Source organism: Monodelphis domestica, chromosome 1 (genome assembly GCF_027887165.1).
Source record: "Monodelphis domestica isolate mMonDom1 chromosome 1, mMonDom1.pri, whole genome shotgun sequence".
NCBI classification, from domain to species: Eukaryota; Metazoa; Chordata; class Mammalia; order Didelphimorphia; family Didelphidae; genus Monodelphis; species Monodelphis domestica.
Genome location: NC_077227.1, coordinates 275,686,798 through 275,704,350, shown reverse-complemented (window position 1 = coordinate 275,704,350; position 17,553 = coordinate 275,686,798). Strand labels below are relative to the sequence as shown.

At 38.2% G+C, this 17,553-nt stretch overlaps 1 protein-coding gene across 1 annotated transcript in view; it reads right to left on the bottom strand.

The window, feature by feature from the left end:
* The window catches only part of FNTB (farnesyltransferase, CAAX box, beta), an 81,979-nt gene that overhangs the window by 32,333 nt on the left and 32,093 nt on the right, over window positions 1-17,553 (bottom strand). The window contains exons 3-4 of the mRNA XM_001378056.4: window positions 12,748-12,820; window positions 11,628-11,719 (exon numbers count right to left, since the gene is read on the bottom strand). Of these exons, the coding sequence (XP_001378093.1) occupies window positions 11,628-11,719; window positions 12,748-12,820 (165 nt within the window). The remainder of the gene's footprint in view (window positions 1-11,627; window positions 11,720-12,747; window positions 12,821-17,553) is intronic.

Sequence of the window (17,553 nt, the reverse complement as noted above, 5' to 3'; positions counted from 1 at the left end):
TCCTCTTTCCATTAAAGGAACCTGGTTCTATGACCTGAAACTGATTAATATATAACAAAGCTACGAATTCATGCCTGTCCTGATTGCAGTTCCCCTGCATGGGTCTATGCCCTCCTCTTGCCCTTGTATACAGACTCTCCCTAGATACTTACATGGCATGATCTGGACCAACTCTGTTCCCCAATATCCACAGACTTCTTTGGTCTATGGACAAAGTTCAACCTGGCCTAGACAGACCACTAATTGAGACTTTTTCTGGATCTCTCCATTAGTATTCAGCCTGTCACATTTTCTAGATGTGTTTGAAGTAATTCTGTGGTATTCCATTTTACTGCTTCCTACCCTTCTATTTTTGACTCTGCTTCTTGTAACCAAGGAATAATGTTCTAAATTGACTAAATAAAATTTATTTATTTTTTTCTCAAGCAAGGGTTTAATTCCTTGGTTACAATAATCACATTATTTCCCTCCCTCCCCTCCACCCACCCTTCTCGAAGTCAACGTGCAATTCCACTGGGTTTTACATGTGCCCTTGATCAGAACCTATTTCCATGTTGTTGATGTTTGCACTAGGATGATCATTTAGAGTCTACATCCCCAATCACATCCCCCTCGACCCATGTGTTCAAGCAGTTGTTTTTCTTCAGTGTTTCCACTCCCACAGTTTTTCCTCTGAATGTGGATAGTGTTCTTTCTCATATATTCCTCCAAATTGTTCAGGCTCACTGCATTGCCACTAATGGAGAAGTCCATTACATTTGATTGTACCACAGTGTATCAGTCTCTATGTGCAATGTTCTCCTGGTTCTGCTCCTTTCACTCTGCATCAATTCCTGGAGGTTGTTCCAGTCTCCATGGAATTCCTCCACTTTATTATTCCTTTGAGCACAATAGTATTCCATCACCAACATATACCACAATTTGTTCAGCCATTCCCCAATTGAAGGGCATCCCCTCATTTTCCAATTTTTTGCCACCACAAAGAGCACAGCTATGACTTTTTTTTTTTAAACCCTTACCTTCCGTCTTGGAGTCAATACTGTGTATTGGCTCCAAGGCAGAAGAGTGGTAAGGGCTAAGCAATGGGGGTCAAGTGATTTACCCAGGGTCACACAGCTAAGAAGTGGCTGAGGCCAGATTTGAACTTGGGACCTCCCATCTCTAGGCCTGGTTCTCAATCCACTGAGGTACTCAGCTGTCCCCTTAGAAATATTTTTGTACATGTCTTTTTCCTTATTATCTCTTTGGAGTACAAACCCAGCAGTGCTATGGCTGGATCAAAGGGCAGACAGTCTTTTAGTGCCCTTTGGGCATAGTTCCAAATTGCCCTACAGAATGGATGGATCAATTCACAACTCCACCAGCAATGCATTAATGTCATAACTTTGCCACATCCCCTCCATTGCTGTCATGTTAGGCAATCTGCTAGGTGTGAGGTGATACCTCAGAGTTGTTTTGATTTGCATCTCTCTGATTATAAGAGATTTAGAACATTTTTTCATGTGCTTATTAATAGTTTTGATTTCTTTGACTGAAAATTGCCTATTCATGTCCCTTGCCCATTTATCAACTGGAGAATGACTTGATTTTTTGTACAATTGGTTTAGTTCTTTATAAATTTGGGTAATTAGACCTTTTGTCAGAGGTTTTTGTTATGAAGATTGTTTCCCAATTTGTTGCTTCCCTTCTAATTTTGGATGCATTAGTTTTGTTTGTACAAAACCTTTTTAATTCGATGTAATCAAAATTATTGATTTGACATTTTGTGATTTTTTCTAGCTCTTGCTTGGTTTTAAAGTCTTTCCTTTCCCAAAGATCTGACATGTATACTATTCTGTGCTAAATAAAATAAAAAAAAATAAATATTTTGACTTTGCCTCAAGAAGCTTAAATTCTAATGGGGGAAATAGCATGTACATAAATAGATACAGATATTACATATATATGACAAAAAAATATAAGCTAACCCTGATGAAGACACTAAGGGGAGGGGGAAAGAAAGACTCCTGATAAAAGGTAGAGTTTGAGGCTTGGAATTAATGAACAGGAAAGTGACATGTTTAGACTTCTGCTTTACAGGTATATAGTCTAAGCCAGAAATGATGACTGAACTTGGGTGATAGATGTGAGTGAAAAATATATAAATGAATAGTATTTACAAAGATTTCTCTATGTAATAAAACTATAAATACAAAAGTGAGAGTCTATGTCCTCAAGGAGTTTACATTCTAACAGAGGAGATGACAAATATGCAGAATGTTGGCCAGGGAAAGGAGTTCTGGTCTACTAAGTAGGAAAGATGGTGTGAAAAGCAATATAGTAGTCAACTTTTCAGAGAGGAGGGGAATTTTTAAAAGGCCTTTGGATTTGGCAATTATGAGATCATTGATAATTTTGGAGAAGACAGTTTCAGTTGACTGAGGTCAGAAATCAGAGGGCTGAGAATTGGGGAAGTAGGAGGATTGAATGTAGCCTACTTTTTCAAGGAGTTTGGTTGAAAAATGGGAGATAATTGCTTACAAGATCATATTATTAGAGAAAATACCAATAATTTAGCATTGGTTTTGTGAGACACAATTACTGGTTAGACTTAGGTCCTCTCCTTTGGATGAGAAACTTGAAAGCATATATACTCATTAACATCTATGAAAGTAATATCAAAGTAGCATATGACTTACACCTCTAAAAAGAGGAAAATAAGTCCAACATAGACTTAAAACAGGTTAGGGAAATGATCAGAGTAAAACAAATGCAAAGCAAATTAGAATAAGTATAAGCTGGTGGTCTATTGAGGGATGACAAAGGCATAAAATTCACTAAATGAGCTTGGCTGACAAAGGTCTACATATATTGAATCTCATCTACATCATACAGATAAAGATATACATATTTTATGCATGTGTCTATACATGTATGTGTGAACATCCCTGTGAAACCCTAGCAAAGCAAAGACTCTGGGCTCTTGGAGGCTCTACCAGTGGAGTACAACCTCTTGTACCAACATGGAAAGACTTTGAATACAGGTCCAAAGAGGGAGCATATGTCTGTGTTAAGAAATTTCCATGTCCTGTATTATACTTGGTTCCTGCCTATTATATCAGGGCTGAGAAACCAATCTAAAACATGAGGGATTCCATACCATTCTTACAAAATTCCTGGCTCCATATGCATCAAGTTACCCTGATATGTGGGACAGAACTCAACTAAATCCAAAATGCTCTGGAAGGAGTGCCTAGAGCCCAGGTTGTATGCTAGGGGATAAGGGTACCTCTCAAAGGGCACCACTTTTGCTATGGCCTGAAAACCTTTTCAGCCAATGTTCCAAATCCCATGACATGGCTGAGCCATCTCTTTTGCTGTGAAGATCCAAGTGAATCCTTATGTCTCTATTGGTTGTGATTGAGGGTTGTCCTTGCCCTCTGAGAAGCTCCTGCCTTCACTCCTTTGCAGTTTGTCCTAAATGACTCTCAGCTCTAAGCATTCTCTCTAGGTATTCCCCAGGTTTGGAACAATCTCCTTCCTCTACTACAACTCCCTCATTTCCTTTAAATCTCCAATAAAATTTCACCTTCTACAGTAAGCCTTCCCCAACCCCTCTTAATTCTACGGTCTTCCCTCTGTTAGTTATTTTCTATTATTTGGTACCTAACTTGTTTTGAATATATAATTCAAAGAGGTCAAGAAGAATGAGAACTAAGAAGAAGCCATTTAGATTTGGCAATTATGAGATTATGGATAACTTTGGAGAGGATCATTTCAGTTGGCTAGTCAGAAGTTGGAGGGTTAAGAGGACAGGAAGTAGGGGGACTGAGCGCAGGCTAATACAAAGCAATCTATGTGTATATTTGTTTGCATGCTGTCGCTCCCATATTAGACTGTAAGCTCCTTGAGGGCAGGAACTGTCTTTTGCCTTTTTGTATCACTAGCAATTAATATAGTGCCTGGAATACAGTTGGCACTTAATAAATGTTTACTGAGTGACTGACTAAAATGGTCTCCTTTGCCACTCTGCCCGTTGGAATTCTGAGCACCATTCAAAGCTCACCTAAAGTCTTAACTTCTTTCCTAATTTTCCAAGTAAAAAGTTGTTGCCTCTCAATTATTTTGAATTTGTATATATGTTGTATTTATTAATCTGTGAACATGTTGCATACTTCCAATAGAATACAAACTCCATGATAGCAAAGACTGTCTTTTGTGTTTGTTGCCCCAGCAAAGGGCCCAACAAGTATTTTTCAAATGATTGGTAATTGAATGTCATATAGAAGGAAAAGCAAGTGGACTAGTCTGACCACAACATGGTATGTGTAAAGAGAACTACATCATCATCTGCCTAGAAGACATATTAGAACAAGGCTGAATAGGGTTTTAAATGATGAATAGGAGTTTGTATTTTATCTCAGACCCAATAAGAAGCCACTTAAACTTTATGGGCATGGGAATAAAATGGTCATATTTGTGATTTAGTAATATTAATTTCACCACTTTATAGAAGATGGATTCTATAGAAGGACTAGAGGCAAAGGAATCAATCAGCCAATCAATACATATGCATTTACTAAGCACCTACTGTATGTCTGTCACAGTCCTAGGTTCTGGGAAATACAGACAATAATAAAAAATGAAATTACTTGCCCTCAGGTAGCTTATAATCTAAAACAGAAACAACTTTGAAAGACTTGGGAACAACTCTGATCTACAAAATGAACCACCACTACCCCAGAGGAATCATGATGAAATTTATTACCTAACCTGAGAAAGAGGTGATGGACTCAAGAGTGCAAACATATATGTGTATGCACACATGTATGCACACACACATATGCATATTTAACAGGGTTTTATCTTTCATTCTCAATCAGAATAAACAAGTTAAAAGAGAAAGATTTCCACTGACTGAAAAACATAAAATTTAATTTTAAAAAAGAAACTTATAATCTACTGACAGGTAACCCATGGATGGATAAATACAAGATAATTTAGGGGGAAAAGTATTAGTGGATAGGATAGGTAAGAAAGGATTTACAAACAATTGGTACTTGAGATGAACTTTGAAGGAAGCTAGTGATTCCAAGAGGTAAAGGTGAATAAGAGGGTGTTCCAAACAAGGAAGGCATGAAGGTAAGACATGGAATTTTTTGCTAGAGGAACAACATGAAGACTAGGTTAGCTGGACTGTAGTATCTGTGAAGGGGTTGTAAGGTATAATGATACTGGAAACATAAGATAGGGTCAGATTGTGAACAGATTTAAAAGCTAAATATGAATTTATATTTGAGCAAATAACTATTTGGCGGCTGTGAGAAGAACTTAGTAGAATATTATAACAGCCAAGGCAAGAAATAATGAAGATCTCAACTAGGGTAGTTGTGGTATGAATAGACTTGAGAGGACAGATGCTAGAAGTTGTGTAGTACTGTGTTTGAATCTTATGTCCATAATCTAAGTGATATAGAGAAAAATCAGAAGAGGTAGATTAGAACCATAGAAATGATGGACAGATTTTAAGATTAGCTGACTGAAATAATCCAGTAAGAATTATTATTAAAAACTTCTAATAAAAATAAAAGAATTATTGGGATTGATATGAAATGGAACAAACTTGTTAAATAGAAAACAAAATTTCAAGACAAATTAAGACATCTTACTCTCTCTAAATAATGACTTTCTCAAAACATCTTTATACCAATTAAGGTGGTATCAAATCACTCACATTACTGAAGTAACCAAAGGGACCTTTCACAAAGATAGTCATTCTTTGAGCTCTCTTCATAATGATTGTTGGACTAACCCAGTCTTATTTGGTTATTGATGTTGCCTGCTGCTCAGACACTTATAAGCTAATTGTGTGACCTTTGGGCAAGTCACTTAGCCTATGACTACCTTAGTTTCTTCAGCTAAAAAATAGGTTAACAATAGCACCAACCTCCCACACTTGTTGTAAGGATAAAATGAGATAGTATTTTTAAAGTAATATGAGAAACTTAAAGGTATTATAGAAATATTAACTATTATCATAATAGATGTGACAATTAGGATTCCATTTGGAAAACTGCTAAATGTTTTGACATTTGTTGAGTTGAATGTGAACATACATAGCATCTCAAAATTACACACTTAAAATTCTTGAACTCTTTGTCTTTTACTTTTACTTTACTTATACTTCAATACTTCAAGGATCCATATTCTTGTTAATGAGGATCCTCCTTCAATAAACCCATATCATAATCCCTCTCTTACAGAGAAGTCTTCAAGAAATGTGACCAAAACAAATCACCAATGAGCAACCAAACTGATAATAAAACTGTTTAATTTTTCCCACATATTTTCTTCAAAATTTCAAACATAAATTCCTCAGTCCCCAATTAACTTTAACCAAAAGCATATCTCCAGTGACCAATAAGTTTATTCCTTTAGTCCATAGTGCTATATTGTTTTGCCCTTCATTATTTCAGTATCTTTATGCAATCTAGGTGTGTAACATCCTCAATTTCACACACTCTTTCACTGCATCCTACTCCCAGATTCAATCAACCTTTCTACATCTTTAATATAATTCCCTTTTCTCTGATACTGCCACCACCCTTAGAACAGGTTCTTAGCACCTCATACCTAGACTATGGCAATAACCGCCTTGTTGGTCTCCCTGTCTAAAGTCTCTCCCCTCTCCAATCTGTCTTCTACTCAGCTGATCTTCCTAAAGCACAAGTATGACTATATCAAGTCCACCATTCAATAAACCCCAAAAGCTCCCCAGCATCTTCAGGATCAAATAGAAAATCCTTTTTGGCTTTTAAAATCTTTCATAACCTGACCCTTTCTTACTTTCACAGACTATTTACACCTCATTTCCCATCACATAGGCTTTATTTAATTCAGGGACAATGTCTCCTTGCTATTCTTACATAAGATTTATCTATTCCAAGATTTTCCAATGGCTGTCCCCCAGGCCTGCAATACTTCCCCTTCTCATCCACACTTCTTGGCTTTCCTGAACTCCTTCAAATCTCAGTTGAATGTCCACCTTGTGCAAGAAACCTGTCCAAGTCCTGCTTAATTTTAGTGCCTTCCCTCTGAGGCTACTCTCAATTCACCCTGTGTCTTGTTTGTCAATCATTATCTGCATATTCTCTCTCTGCTTTGCCCAACTCTCTCTTATAAGACTGTGAGCTCATTAAGAGTAGGGATTGTCTTTTTTGCCTTTCTTGGTATCCTCAGTGCTTAGAATAGTGCCTGATACATAGTAGGTGCTTAATAAATGCTTTTGACTGATCTGGGTTTTAGACCATGGTTCTTTAAACTACTTCAAAACAGTGCCACTCCTACACAACTGGTAACCCTAGGCTAGTGACACAAAGGTTTCTTTAATGACAAAATGATTAAAAAATCAAATATGAATAATTTTGCACTATACACACACACACACACACCTATAATATATATAAATAAAGGAGCAGCACAGTGGTTAGAGTGCCAGGCCTGGAGTCAGGAAATCCTAAATTTAAATCTGTCCTCAGACATTTATTTGCTATGTGATCCTGGGCAAGTCACATAACCCTGTTTGCCTCAGTTTCCTCTGTAAAAGACCTGTAAAACGAGTTGGAAGAGAAAATAGCAAACCACTCCAGTATCTCAGCCAAGAAAACTCCAAAAGGGGTCACAAAGCATCTGACACAACTAAACAACTATATATACATACATATATATAAAATAGCATTATGACTTGATAACATTTCCTTGAAAAATAGGATATATGTTCTAATCTACCAGCAGGTCCTGTTATCTTTGTTCACCAAACCCAGGACCTGACAAGACCAATGCTGACCACCAGAGGGAACCCAAGTTGTTATTAAAACATAACAGAAGCTTAATAGTGAACAAAATATAAACTTAAGAGGAAAAATACTGTTTCTGGCAGGAACAAATCCTGCAAATAAAAGCCACTCTCCAATAGGTATAATTGTAGCCCAATCCCAATGCTACTATTCACTTGGAATAAAAACTAAAAACTAAATTCATTGCTCCACATTTTTTTACATACAAAATCATAAACATAAATTAATAATCTGAAATTTTCCCATTCCTCTAATTAAAATAGTAATAAGGAGAGAATAAATCTCTCTCCCCCCCTCTCTCTGTCTCTCTCTCTCTCTCTGTGTCTCTCTCTCTCTCTCTCTCACACACACACACACACACACACACACAATTTTCCAGATCAGGCAGTCAGGATAATGCATATCTTATTCATTCACTGAAATATAAACCAGGTAACTCCCTTCTTAGATCAAAACAAAATGCATTACTGGAAAGTGTGTACAACTCTTAATATGTCTATGTAATTTTCATTCCAAAAAGCCATTTCTAAAGGTAATGAGGAAGTTGTGGGGTAGCAATTCCCAGATGCCAAACCTAAAATGGCTTGAAATTCGACCAGGTCGATGATGTTGCTATCACTCTAGTTGGCCTGGGCTACAGAAGCAACACAAAGGAACATCTCTACTACTAATTTTCCTAGGAGGAGCTAAGTACTTTGCACATTAATTATAGAACAGAAAGTATGCTATCTAGAAAAAAAAATTCAAGTCTAATTTATACTTGAAATTTCTGTTACAATAGTTCTTTCTGTTCTTTTATCTCCTTAATTCAAACCAAACTCTGCTCTGGTCTGACTCACTCCATCTGAAATTCACAACAAAGTCTGATAGATTTTTTTTTGTTTATCTTTATTTTTGTTTTTTTGTTTCATATACAGAGTAGCGTGCTCCTCTTCAGTGCTTCACTGCCATTTGAATTCACATACACAACCTGGTATTTTAAAAGCAAATGGAAATAATTTTATTTTGACAAATAAATTCTTGTTATTTCAGAAGCCCTGCCAACTCCACTTCCACTGTTAAAAGAAATTTGGCCCACAGCATCCTCATGATGGTGGAGACAATGTAGACTGTTTTATTCCCCCTCAGAAAGGATTTGTTCAAAGTGTAATTCCTTACTATCCCCACCATCCGCATTCATCACAAGACACCCTACACCCAGGAAACTAAGAATGGGAGGTTATTGTTGAGAAAGAATGAATGAGACAATGTATAGTTTTGTTCTTCTGGCATGACAATGTGACCTAGGCCAGGGCACCGGCTGGGCTCCATGTATCCTGGCACAGCTGCCTGGCCCACTTGATGCATAAAAATGAACCTGGCTGTAGAGCATTTCCATTCCTGAGAAGCCTGATAACTCAAAATCTCAGAGAGTACATATTGTGATTCCAACAGTCCTTTCTCAGTTTAAAAGTATAAAACTATGAGGGTTCTTCAAAGGAAAGTGTGATTTCTCACCATGATCAATACAAGCAAGCACCAGATAGAATTCCTGATTCATCTTTTTATCCTTAAGACCTCTCAAGACTGAAGAATTCATCTCTTCTTCAAAATACAAATAGTGAGAATATTCTTTTTTTTTTTTAACTCTTACTTTTCATCTTAGAATCAATATTGTCTATTGGTTCTAAGGCAGAGGAGTGGTAAGGGCTAGGCAATGGGGGTTAAGTGACTTGCCCAGGGCCACACAGCTAGGAAGTGTCTGAGGCCAATTTGAATTCAGGACCTCCTGTCTCTAGGCCTGGCTCTCAATCTACTGAGCTACCCAGCTGCCCCTGGAATATGTTAATAAAAAGTATCAAACATCAGCTGTACAAAACACTAAGTAAAATTCACACTCCAATTATGCATTAGAGCATTTAAGAAAATCATGAATAATGAATTTTTCCCAGAGGGGTTTGCCCACCAGTATACTATTTATGTTTAGTTACCAGCAAGGTTATTACCACATTGATAGTGTTTGGAGTTTATTACTCCAGAAGAAGCTCCATAAATTTGAGTTGGCTTGTTTGGCAAATCTTTGTCTTGAGACAGCAGAGGAGGCTAAGGCTCTGATTCCAAGCCTAAAGGGTAGATTTGAAGATGAAGAATTGCAACAGATCCTTGATGATATTCAGACCAAGAGGAGCTTCCAGTATTAATACCAGGAACCCAGCCCTTCAGTGAAAACAAAAGAGGAAATATCCCAAAATTCTTCTGCAAATGAGAAGAACTCAAACTCTCTCCAGAGACTATTCAGAAATTTAATCACAAAAGTTGGTCTAGCCTATGGACAAGGCAATGCAGAGTAGTCTTGTATCAACAAGTAATTCAAACTTGTGACCAGTTATGTTTCTTATTGACTTTCTGAATATTTGAGATGTGGCAAAGGCCAGGAATGCCATGTGAATCTTAAAGGGACTTTAGGATGATTTCCTTTAATAAAGGGTTTCCAAGGGAGGTAGTGGACCCGAGCCTAGGTGATTGCATTAACCTCTCCGTCTCATCTCTTAAATGGAATTGATTAAGGAGAAAGATTGAGTGGAAGAATTTAGCCAGTAAATACTTGTGGCATATTACTGACTACCTTATATCACTGAATTTGGCACTTAGTTTATATTTATATTTCTGGTTTGAATTTCAAGCTATTTTGAAATATTAACCCAGATTAGAATATGTAAAAATCGCATAAATAAAAAAGAAAGTTGTATCTCATAAATGATGGAAGGAAAAATCAAAGAGGACCTATTCCTGAGTGTTTAAAATTCTTAAGGAACAGAAAAACTGAACAGTTTATAACCTTGAAGCACCATGTAGTTAATTTGACCAAGAAATTCAAAGGGAAGAAGATAGAGAAAATACTATCAGTCGTAGGGCATCACTGTATAATCACAAGTTCAAAAGATCCTTGATTTAGAAGGCTCAGTTTGGCTCCTGATATATCCTGAAGGTTTGGAGCAGGAAGGAATTTGCGGGATTTATTCTGACAGCTCCCTTGGGAAAGGGTCCTCTCTGAGTTTAAACTAGTCCTGGATGCTGATTGATTTTAAATACCATTCAGTATAGGGTTGGTGTATATCATAGGGTGGTATCAGGGAAGACCAGAGAATGAGACTTACTTCTGGTTGAGTCATCACAATGAACTAAATTTGGGGCAGTTTTCTGGCCCCAAATTTAGCACTGATTTCTGAAAGGTCATGCAAATATTTTTTGCAATTGCTTCTCCCATGCTACAAAATCTGTTACGGTGATTTGATCTAATAATAGAAAGAAAGAGGGGGATGGGTAGATTCTATAGTGGATGTCTAGTTAATTATGCAATTCCTAAGAAGTAGACTTACTGTAGGAAATAAAATCATTTTTCAACTAACTAACTAAATAAATAAATGGCATCCAGTTCAATCTCCTTCATATAATAATCTCTATTATAATATCCCTGACAGTGACAGGGAAACTCATTACCTATTTTCAACTAAGATTATGGCTCTTTACTTAAATTATCAGAGCTGATGATGATTCACTTTTCAAATAACACCAAATGGTCAAGAGAATCAGCCAAAATTCTTCTGTTGGATTTTAAGTTTTGGACTACCTAAAAATTCGCACTGGGCCTTTGAAAAGGAAGAGAATTTCATAAAGTTCCTAAATATCAAGGAGAAGACAAAAATTTCTTCTGTAATTTCATCTCTTCACTTAAAAAAAAATCCAAACTTAAATAAAATTCAGAAAAGAAAGTCCAAAAACCAAATTTAGGGAGCCCAACGCCAAACTTACTCTGAAGCCACAGACTCAGGAATGGGTTCATCAAGCAGTTCTAGGCTGTGCAGGATCCAATAGCAGAGCCAGGGGCGGCTAGCATCCAGACACTGTGAGACAGAAAGAAAACACATCTCTTAATTCAAACTACTTCAAGACACTGCTGACATGGTGGCATCTCACTCCAGGCAGTCTAGTAAAGGATAAGTCAGAGTATCTTACTGACAAAAATCAGGGAATGAAAGAGAATGGCTCTGAAGAGGTATGACCTTGATGAGGAGCTAATATAACAAAGGAATAATGTCATAATGGATTCCACCTTAAATCCAAATAGGTCCTCAACCAACAGTAAGTAAATGAACTCAAAACACTAAGGGAGGGCCAGCTAAGTGACTCAGTGGATAGAAAGTCAAACCTTGAGCTGGGAGTACGTGGATTCAAATCTGACCTCAGATACTTCCTAGCTATGTGATCCTGGGCAAGTCACTTAACTCCAACTGCCTAGCTCTTGACAATCTTCTAACTTACAACCAATACTCAGTTACTGATTCTAAGACAAAAGGTAAGAGTTTAAAACAAAGGGCTAAAGGAAGGTGAAAACTCTTTGGTAACCTTGTTGGGAGCATTGGGAGGCAGGGGGAAGAAGGAAGTTTTCTGTATTTGGTGACACCTACTAATAAATGCTATTGTTGAACAGACCCAACAGAAAAAAAATAACCTCAGAAAGGTATTTCAAATATTTAATAGAATAAAACAAGCTCATTCCAAAGAAAAAGATAATAGAAGGGTCAAAAGCCCTATAATACAGCTATAGCTATATAAATTTAGTTGGACATCAAAAAGGTTCCTACTCCTTTTTTTTTTTTAAATCTGAAAACCAGGGCACCTAAAGACATCCAGATCAGATGGAACCCATGTTCTTTTGGAGCTACATGAAGAAAGGAAGGGGATAGCCAACATGACTTCACCTTATAAAGGAGGTAGGCATCTGAGTACTACAGTGACAGTCATACAAAAAGAACACTATAGTACACTAGACAGCCTTGGGAAGGAGGTTATGAGTAGGTAAGAGGGTCAAGAGGCTTGTCTGGTCAATGGGAAAGTTTGAAATTCAGGACTCTTGAACAAATGTGTTTACCTCATAGGCATCTGTCAGTTGTCGAAGACCTCTTTTCAGGTAATGGAAGTGCTTCTCTCGATGCAGAATAAGTCTGGAAAGATAGAGCTTATTATAAATAAGCCTTAACAGAAGGCTTTACATGACTACCCTTCCCCCCAACAATTAAACATATACATATTCTCCTCATCCCACTAAGTTCATAGAGTAAATAACCTAATCCTTTTATAGCTAACCTTTTAATGGAAGCAAAAAAAAAAAAGCAAATAAACTGGGTGCCCATCAAGGTTGGTGTATATCATAGGGTGGTATCAGGGAAGACCTGGAGAATGGCTGAACAAACTGTAGTACATGAATGTTATGAAATATTATTGTGGCCCAAGAAATAATGAATGCAAAAAAGTCGGAGAAATAAGAAAAGGCTTTATATGAACTGATGCAGAATGAAGGCAGAAAAACCAGGATGATGATATATAAAATAACTACAAAAATATAAACTAAAACACCACCAAAGAGCAACAAAATTCAGATTGAATGGATTGACCAATCATGGTTCAGAAGAACAGAGGTGAAGGACTAGAGGTGAAGCAGGTTGTATCAGGAGATAGTTTTACTATTTGACTTAGCTATGTTCTTTTGTTACAAGGGAGAGTTCAAGAAAGGGAGAGACATAGGAGCATTTATGGGAAAAGGACTATACTATAAAAAATAAAAGGAGTCAATAAAACTATAAAAAATAAAAGACCAACATTAAATATCTCAAACAGTCCACTGTCCTATAGCTAGCAAGCTCTTTTCTCCAGTTAGAATCCCTGAAATTCAGAGCCTGACTAGCTGGAGAGTTTTCTCCTCCTACTACCATTCCCTACTCTCTCATAACCTATTGCAATCATACTTGTCTTATGTCTCTATATCACTCTCCCCTCTCTTTCTAATGTCCTACAGAACCTCCATTCTATAGTTAACAAACTGTCCTTCACATTAGACCTCTTCTTCTCACATACCTTACACCTTTCTATAACCACAGAAGTATGTGGTTCTCTTAAGAAAACACTGCATCCCAGACTATCCACTCCAGTACTGAAAATACTTCTCTTAGGCTCCCAAACACTGTCTAGGAGAAGGAATAGGCACAGAAGGAATAGCACCCCTCATTGCCACTTCCAAACCCTCTCCTAGCCTCCATCATTTAGCAACTTCTCTCTTGAGGTTCACTTCACTCAGGTCTATTGGTCTATCCCAGTAATGGCTAACCTTTTAGAGATGGAGTGCCAGACCCCACCCCCATCCCACTCCCCCAGACCAAGTGCCACGCCCACCCCACCAACACATGCTGGGTATGCCCTGCCCCCCCTTATTCTACACAGGGGAGAGAGGAAGCACTCCCATTGGGCTGCTGGGCAGAAGGGCAGGTGAAGTGAAAAATATTCTCAGTGAGTGTAGAGATAGGGAGGGGAGTGGCTTGAGTGCTCTAGTCCCCTCCAATTCTGCTGCCTGTGAGCTGCCCACCTTCCCCTCTGTGCACTCCCATTGGGCTGCTAGGCAGAGGCATGGGACATGTGAAAAAATGTCATCAGGCACAGTGGAGAGGGGAAGGGGACCAGCTCCACCTGAGTTCTTCTGCCTTTGTAGTAACAAACTGGTGTGGGGAGAAGGGTGAAGCCATGTGCCCAGAGAGCACTCTGTGTGTCACCTTTGGCATCCGTGCCATAGGTTCGCCACCACTGGTCTATCCAGATAAGTTCCAGTTCAGTGCTGAACTCAAAATATTCTAACCCACTTCAAAATTCTTGCCCATAGGCTTCAAATTACAAGTTGGCGTATGACTCCCAGGTCATCAATGTCCTCAGTTCTCATCATTTACTTCATTCCACTCAGACACTCATGGAGATGGTCATACCCTTGAGTTCATCATGACTGCCACTATGCATAATTAAAAAGATATAAATTTTTTTACCATTACATCTCACTCCCTTCCCTGTCTCTCTGTACTTCATCTCTCCTGAAATTATTCTCTAACCCTCCTCCATAATCTCTAGTCATGACACCTACTCCTTGTTTTCCCAGGCAAACCTCTCTCTCTCTCTCTCTCTCTCTCTCTCTCTCCTCTCCCCCTCACAACAAATTGTGCCCCCCATTTACTGAAAAATTAAAATCCTCTCAGCATTTTCTTCTTTCCTTTTCTCCCATCTCAGATGTGACCCTTTAGACATAGCAAGCTCCTCTGCTTATCCCTTGATCTCATTTCCTCCAGCAGAATGTCCTTTGATTATTTCTTCTCTTTTTAAAATTTTCAATCACCTCTCCTAATCAATATTTTCAATCACCTCTCCTAATCAATAGACTCCTTCTTTGGGGCCTACAAAAATGGCCAGATATGCCCAACCTGAATTCCTTAAAAAACTTCAATTGACCCTACCATCTCCTCAAAGCATTGTCCCTTATCTCTCTCATTTTCACAGCCAAACTCCTAGGCAATTATCTGCATTCTATCCCTGCTTTCTCACCATCCCCCTCTCATTCATTTTTCAACTTCTGAATCTACCAGAATGAAAACTATTCCCTCCAAAATTACCAAATAATCTCTTTATTGCAAAAAATTCTTGTTATTTCTATATTTGGAAGTGCTTCTTATGGCTATTTTCTCTCCTCCCAGAGTTTTAATGACTTTACTTATTCCTTGTTCCTTTCCTACCAGACCGTCATTATCCAATTCATCTGTAGACTTACTTATTCCTTGTTCCCTTCCTATCAGACCATCATTTATCATTTCATCTGGAGACTAATCATCTCTTTCCTACCCCTTGTGCTATATCCTACTGTCTTGGTGATCTCCTTTAGATGGGTTTGACTCTCATCTTTTATATAGAAGCCTCCCAAATTTACCTATCTAAGTTCTCATCTCACTCCAGCATTCCAGTCCTCCATCTCCCCACTGGCTGCCGGACATCTCCAACTGGATGGCCCTCAGGCAGATTCTTAAGCAACACATCAAAAATATATCTCATTATGTTTTCCCCCAAACTCACCTCCTTCCAATTCCCTATTTGTGTCGAGGAAAATGCCATTCTTCCATTCACCCAGGCAAGTTCAGAACCCAAGAATCATCCTCAACCTTTCATTCTTACTCACATCCTAATCAATTGTGAAGTCTTGTTGATTCTACCACTGTATCTCTCAACTCTGTTCTCTTCTCTTTATACATACTCACAATCACTCTAATTCACACCTTCATTACTTCTGGCATGAACCCTTTCAATCATTTCCCAGCAAACATTCAGCCCTTTCTGATTCCATTTCATCTTCAACACAACTGCCAAATTAGTATTCCTGAAACATAGATATAGACCATAGCCATCCACTGCTTAAGAAGTTTCAGTGGCTCCCTTTTGCCTCTAGGACAAAATGAAAATCCCTGTTTGGTAATTAAAGCCCTTAGTCTAGCCCAGCAATCTTTAGAGAGTGAGTGGCCAAATGGTAACTCTCAGTCCACAAATGAGCCCCACCCTCTTACCCCAAACAGGGGAGGGAGAAAGCACTCCCCTTGGACTGCTGGGAAGAGTAACAGGTGATGAAAGAAATATCCTCAGGTGCATGTGGAGAGGGGAAAGGGAATAGCCCCCTCTGGCACCTGTCTAGCCCATGTGTCCATCCTGATTACACATTGCTCCCCTCTCTCCCCCATTAACTCCACATTTCAGACAAATAAACTACTTCCTCCTTCCCATATACACAACATAGTGGTCTCCCATTCAAGAGGCACTTTCTATAAGACACCTGTCCTAATTCCTCCAGTTGTTAGTATTCTCAACACATCCCTCTTACAGCCTCCCTCCTCCCCCCACCCCCGCCCAAAACTACTATGTATTTATTTTATCCATACTTTGTATTTACTTACCTGTGTACATGTTGTTTCCCCCTAGTAGAAATGTAAGCTCCTTGAGGGCAGGGACTGTTTCATTTTTGTCTTTGTATCCCCAGCATCCAGCACAAAGCCTGGCACAAAGTAGGTGCTTAATAAATGCTAGTTGACAAACTTGGGCCTGGAGAAGAATTAAGAAAATTCACCTCCCTACCTTCTTAGCAGAGGTGGGGAATTATTGCATATACTATCAGACTTAATTGGTGTGTTGGTTAGTTTTGCTGAACTGTTTTCTCCCTCTTTTTAAATAGTTATAAGGGATAGCTTTAAGGGGAAAGTAAGAGGAAGGGATACATTAAGAAATGAAGGTGATATAAAAACAAAAGATGAATAAAAATGATAAAAATAAATGCTTGTTAAATTGAATAAAAACACCTAGAAGTCATATTGGAGAACATATATGGGTAATGAGTCAACAGCATCCTATCTTCAGAGACTTTATTCTACTGCAAAACCCACAATTTTCACTATACAACCAGCTAGAGACCACAATTGACAGGGCTTCTGGCTCTTCAACTCTAGTTTCCTTTCTCATTCCAATGATGAAACCATTAATGATTTTCTATGTCTTTCTCTCCATTTTAAATAAATTTCTTCATAGAAGTGAAGAGCATTTCCTTAAGGTTTGTGGTTTCCATTGTCACTACCCCTCAGGAATCCTAACTCCTAATTGCTAACCTAAAGCCATAGAGTCAAGTTTTTTGTTTGTTTGTTGTTGTAGCCAGTAGCTTTCCTTGATAACTGATCAATATTGGTATATTGACCAGAAACCTGTTGGAATGTGTCCCATCCCATTCACAGATGGAATAGATTAGTATTCCATTCCTAGAATTTATGGCAAATAAAAATAAGCTTTAAGGATGAATTCAAGGTGCTGAATCACTAAGATCTAACTCTTACTTCAA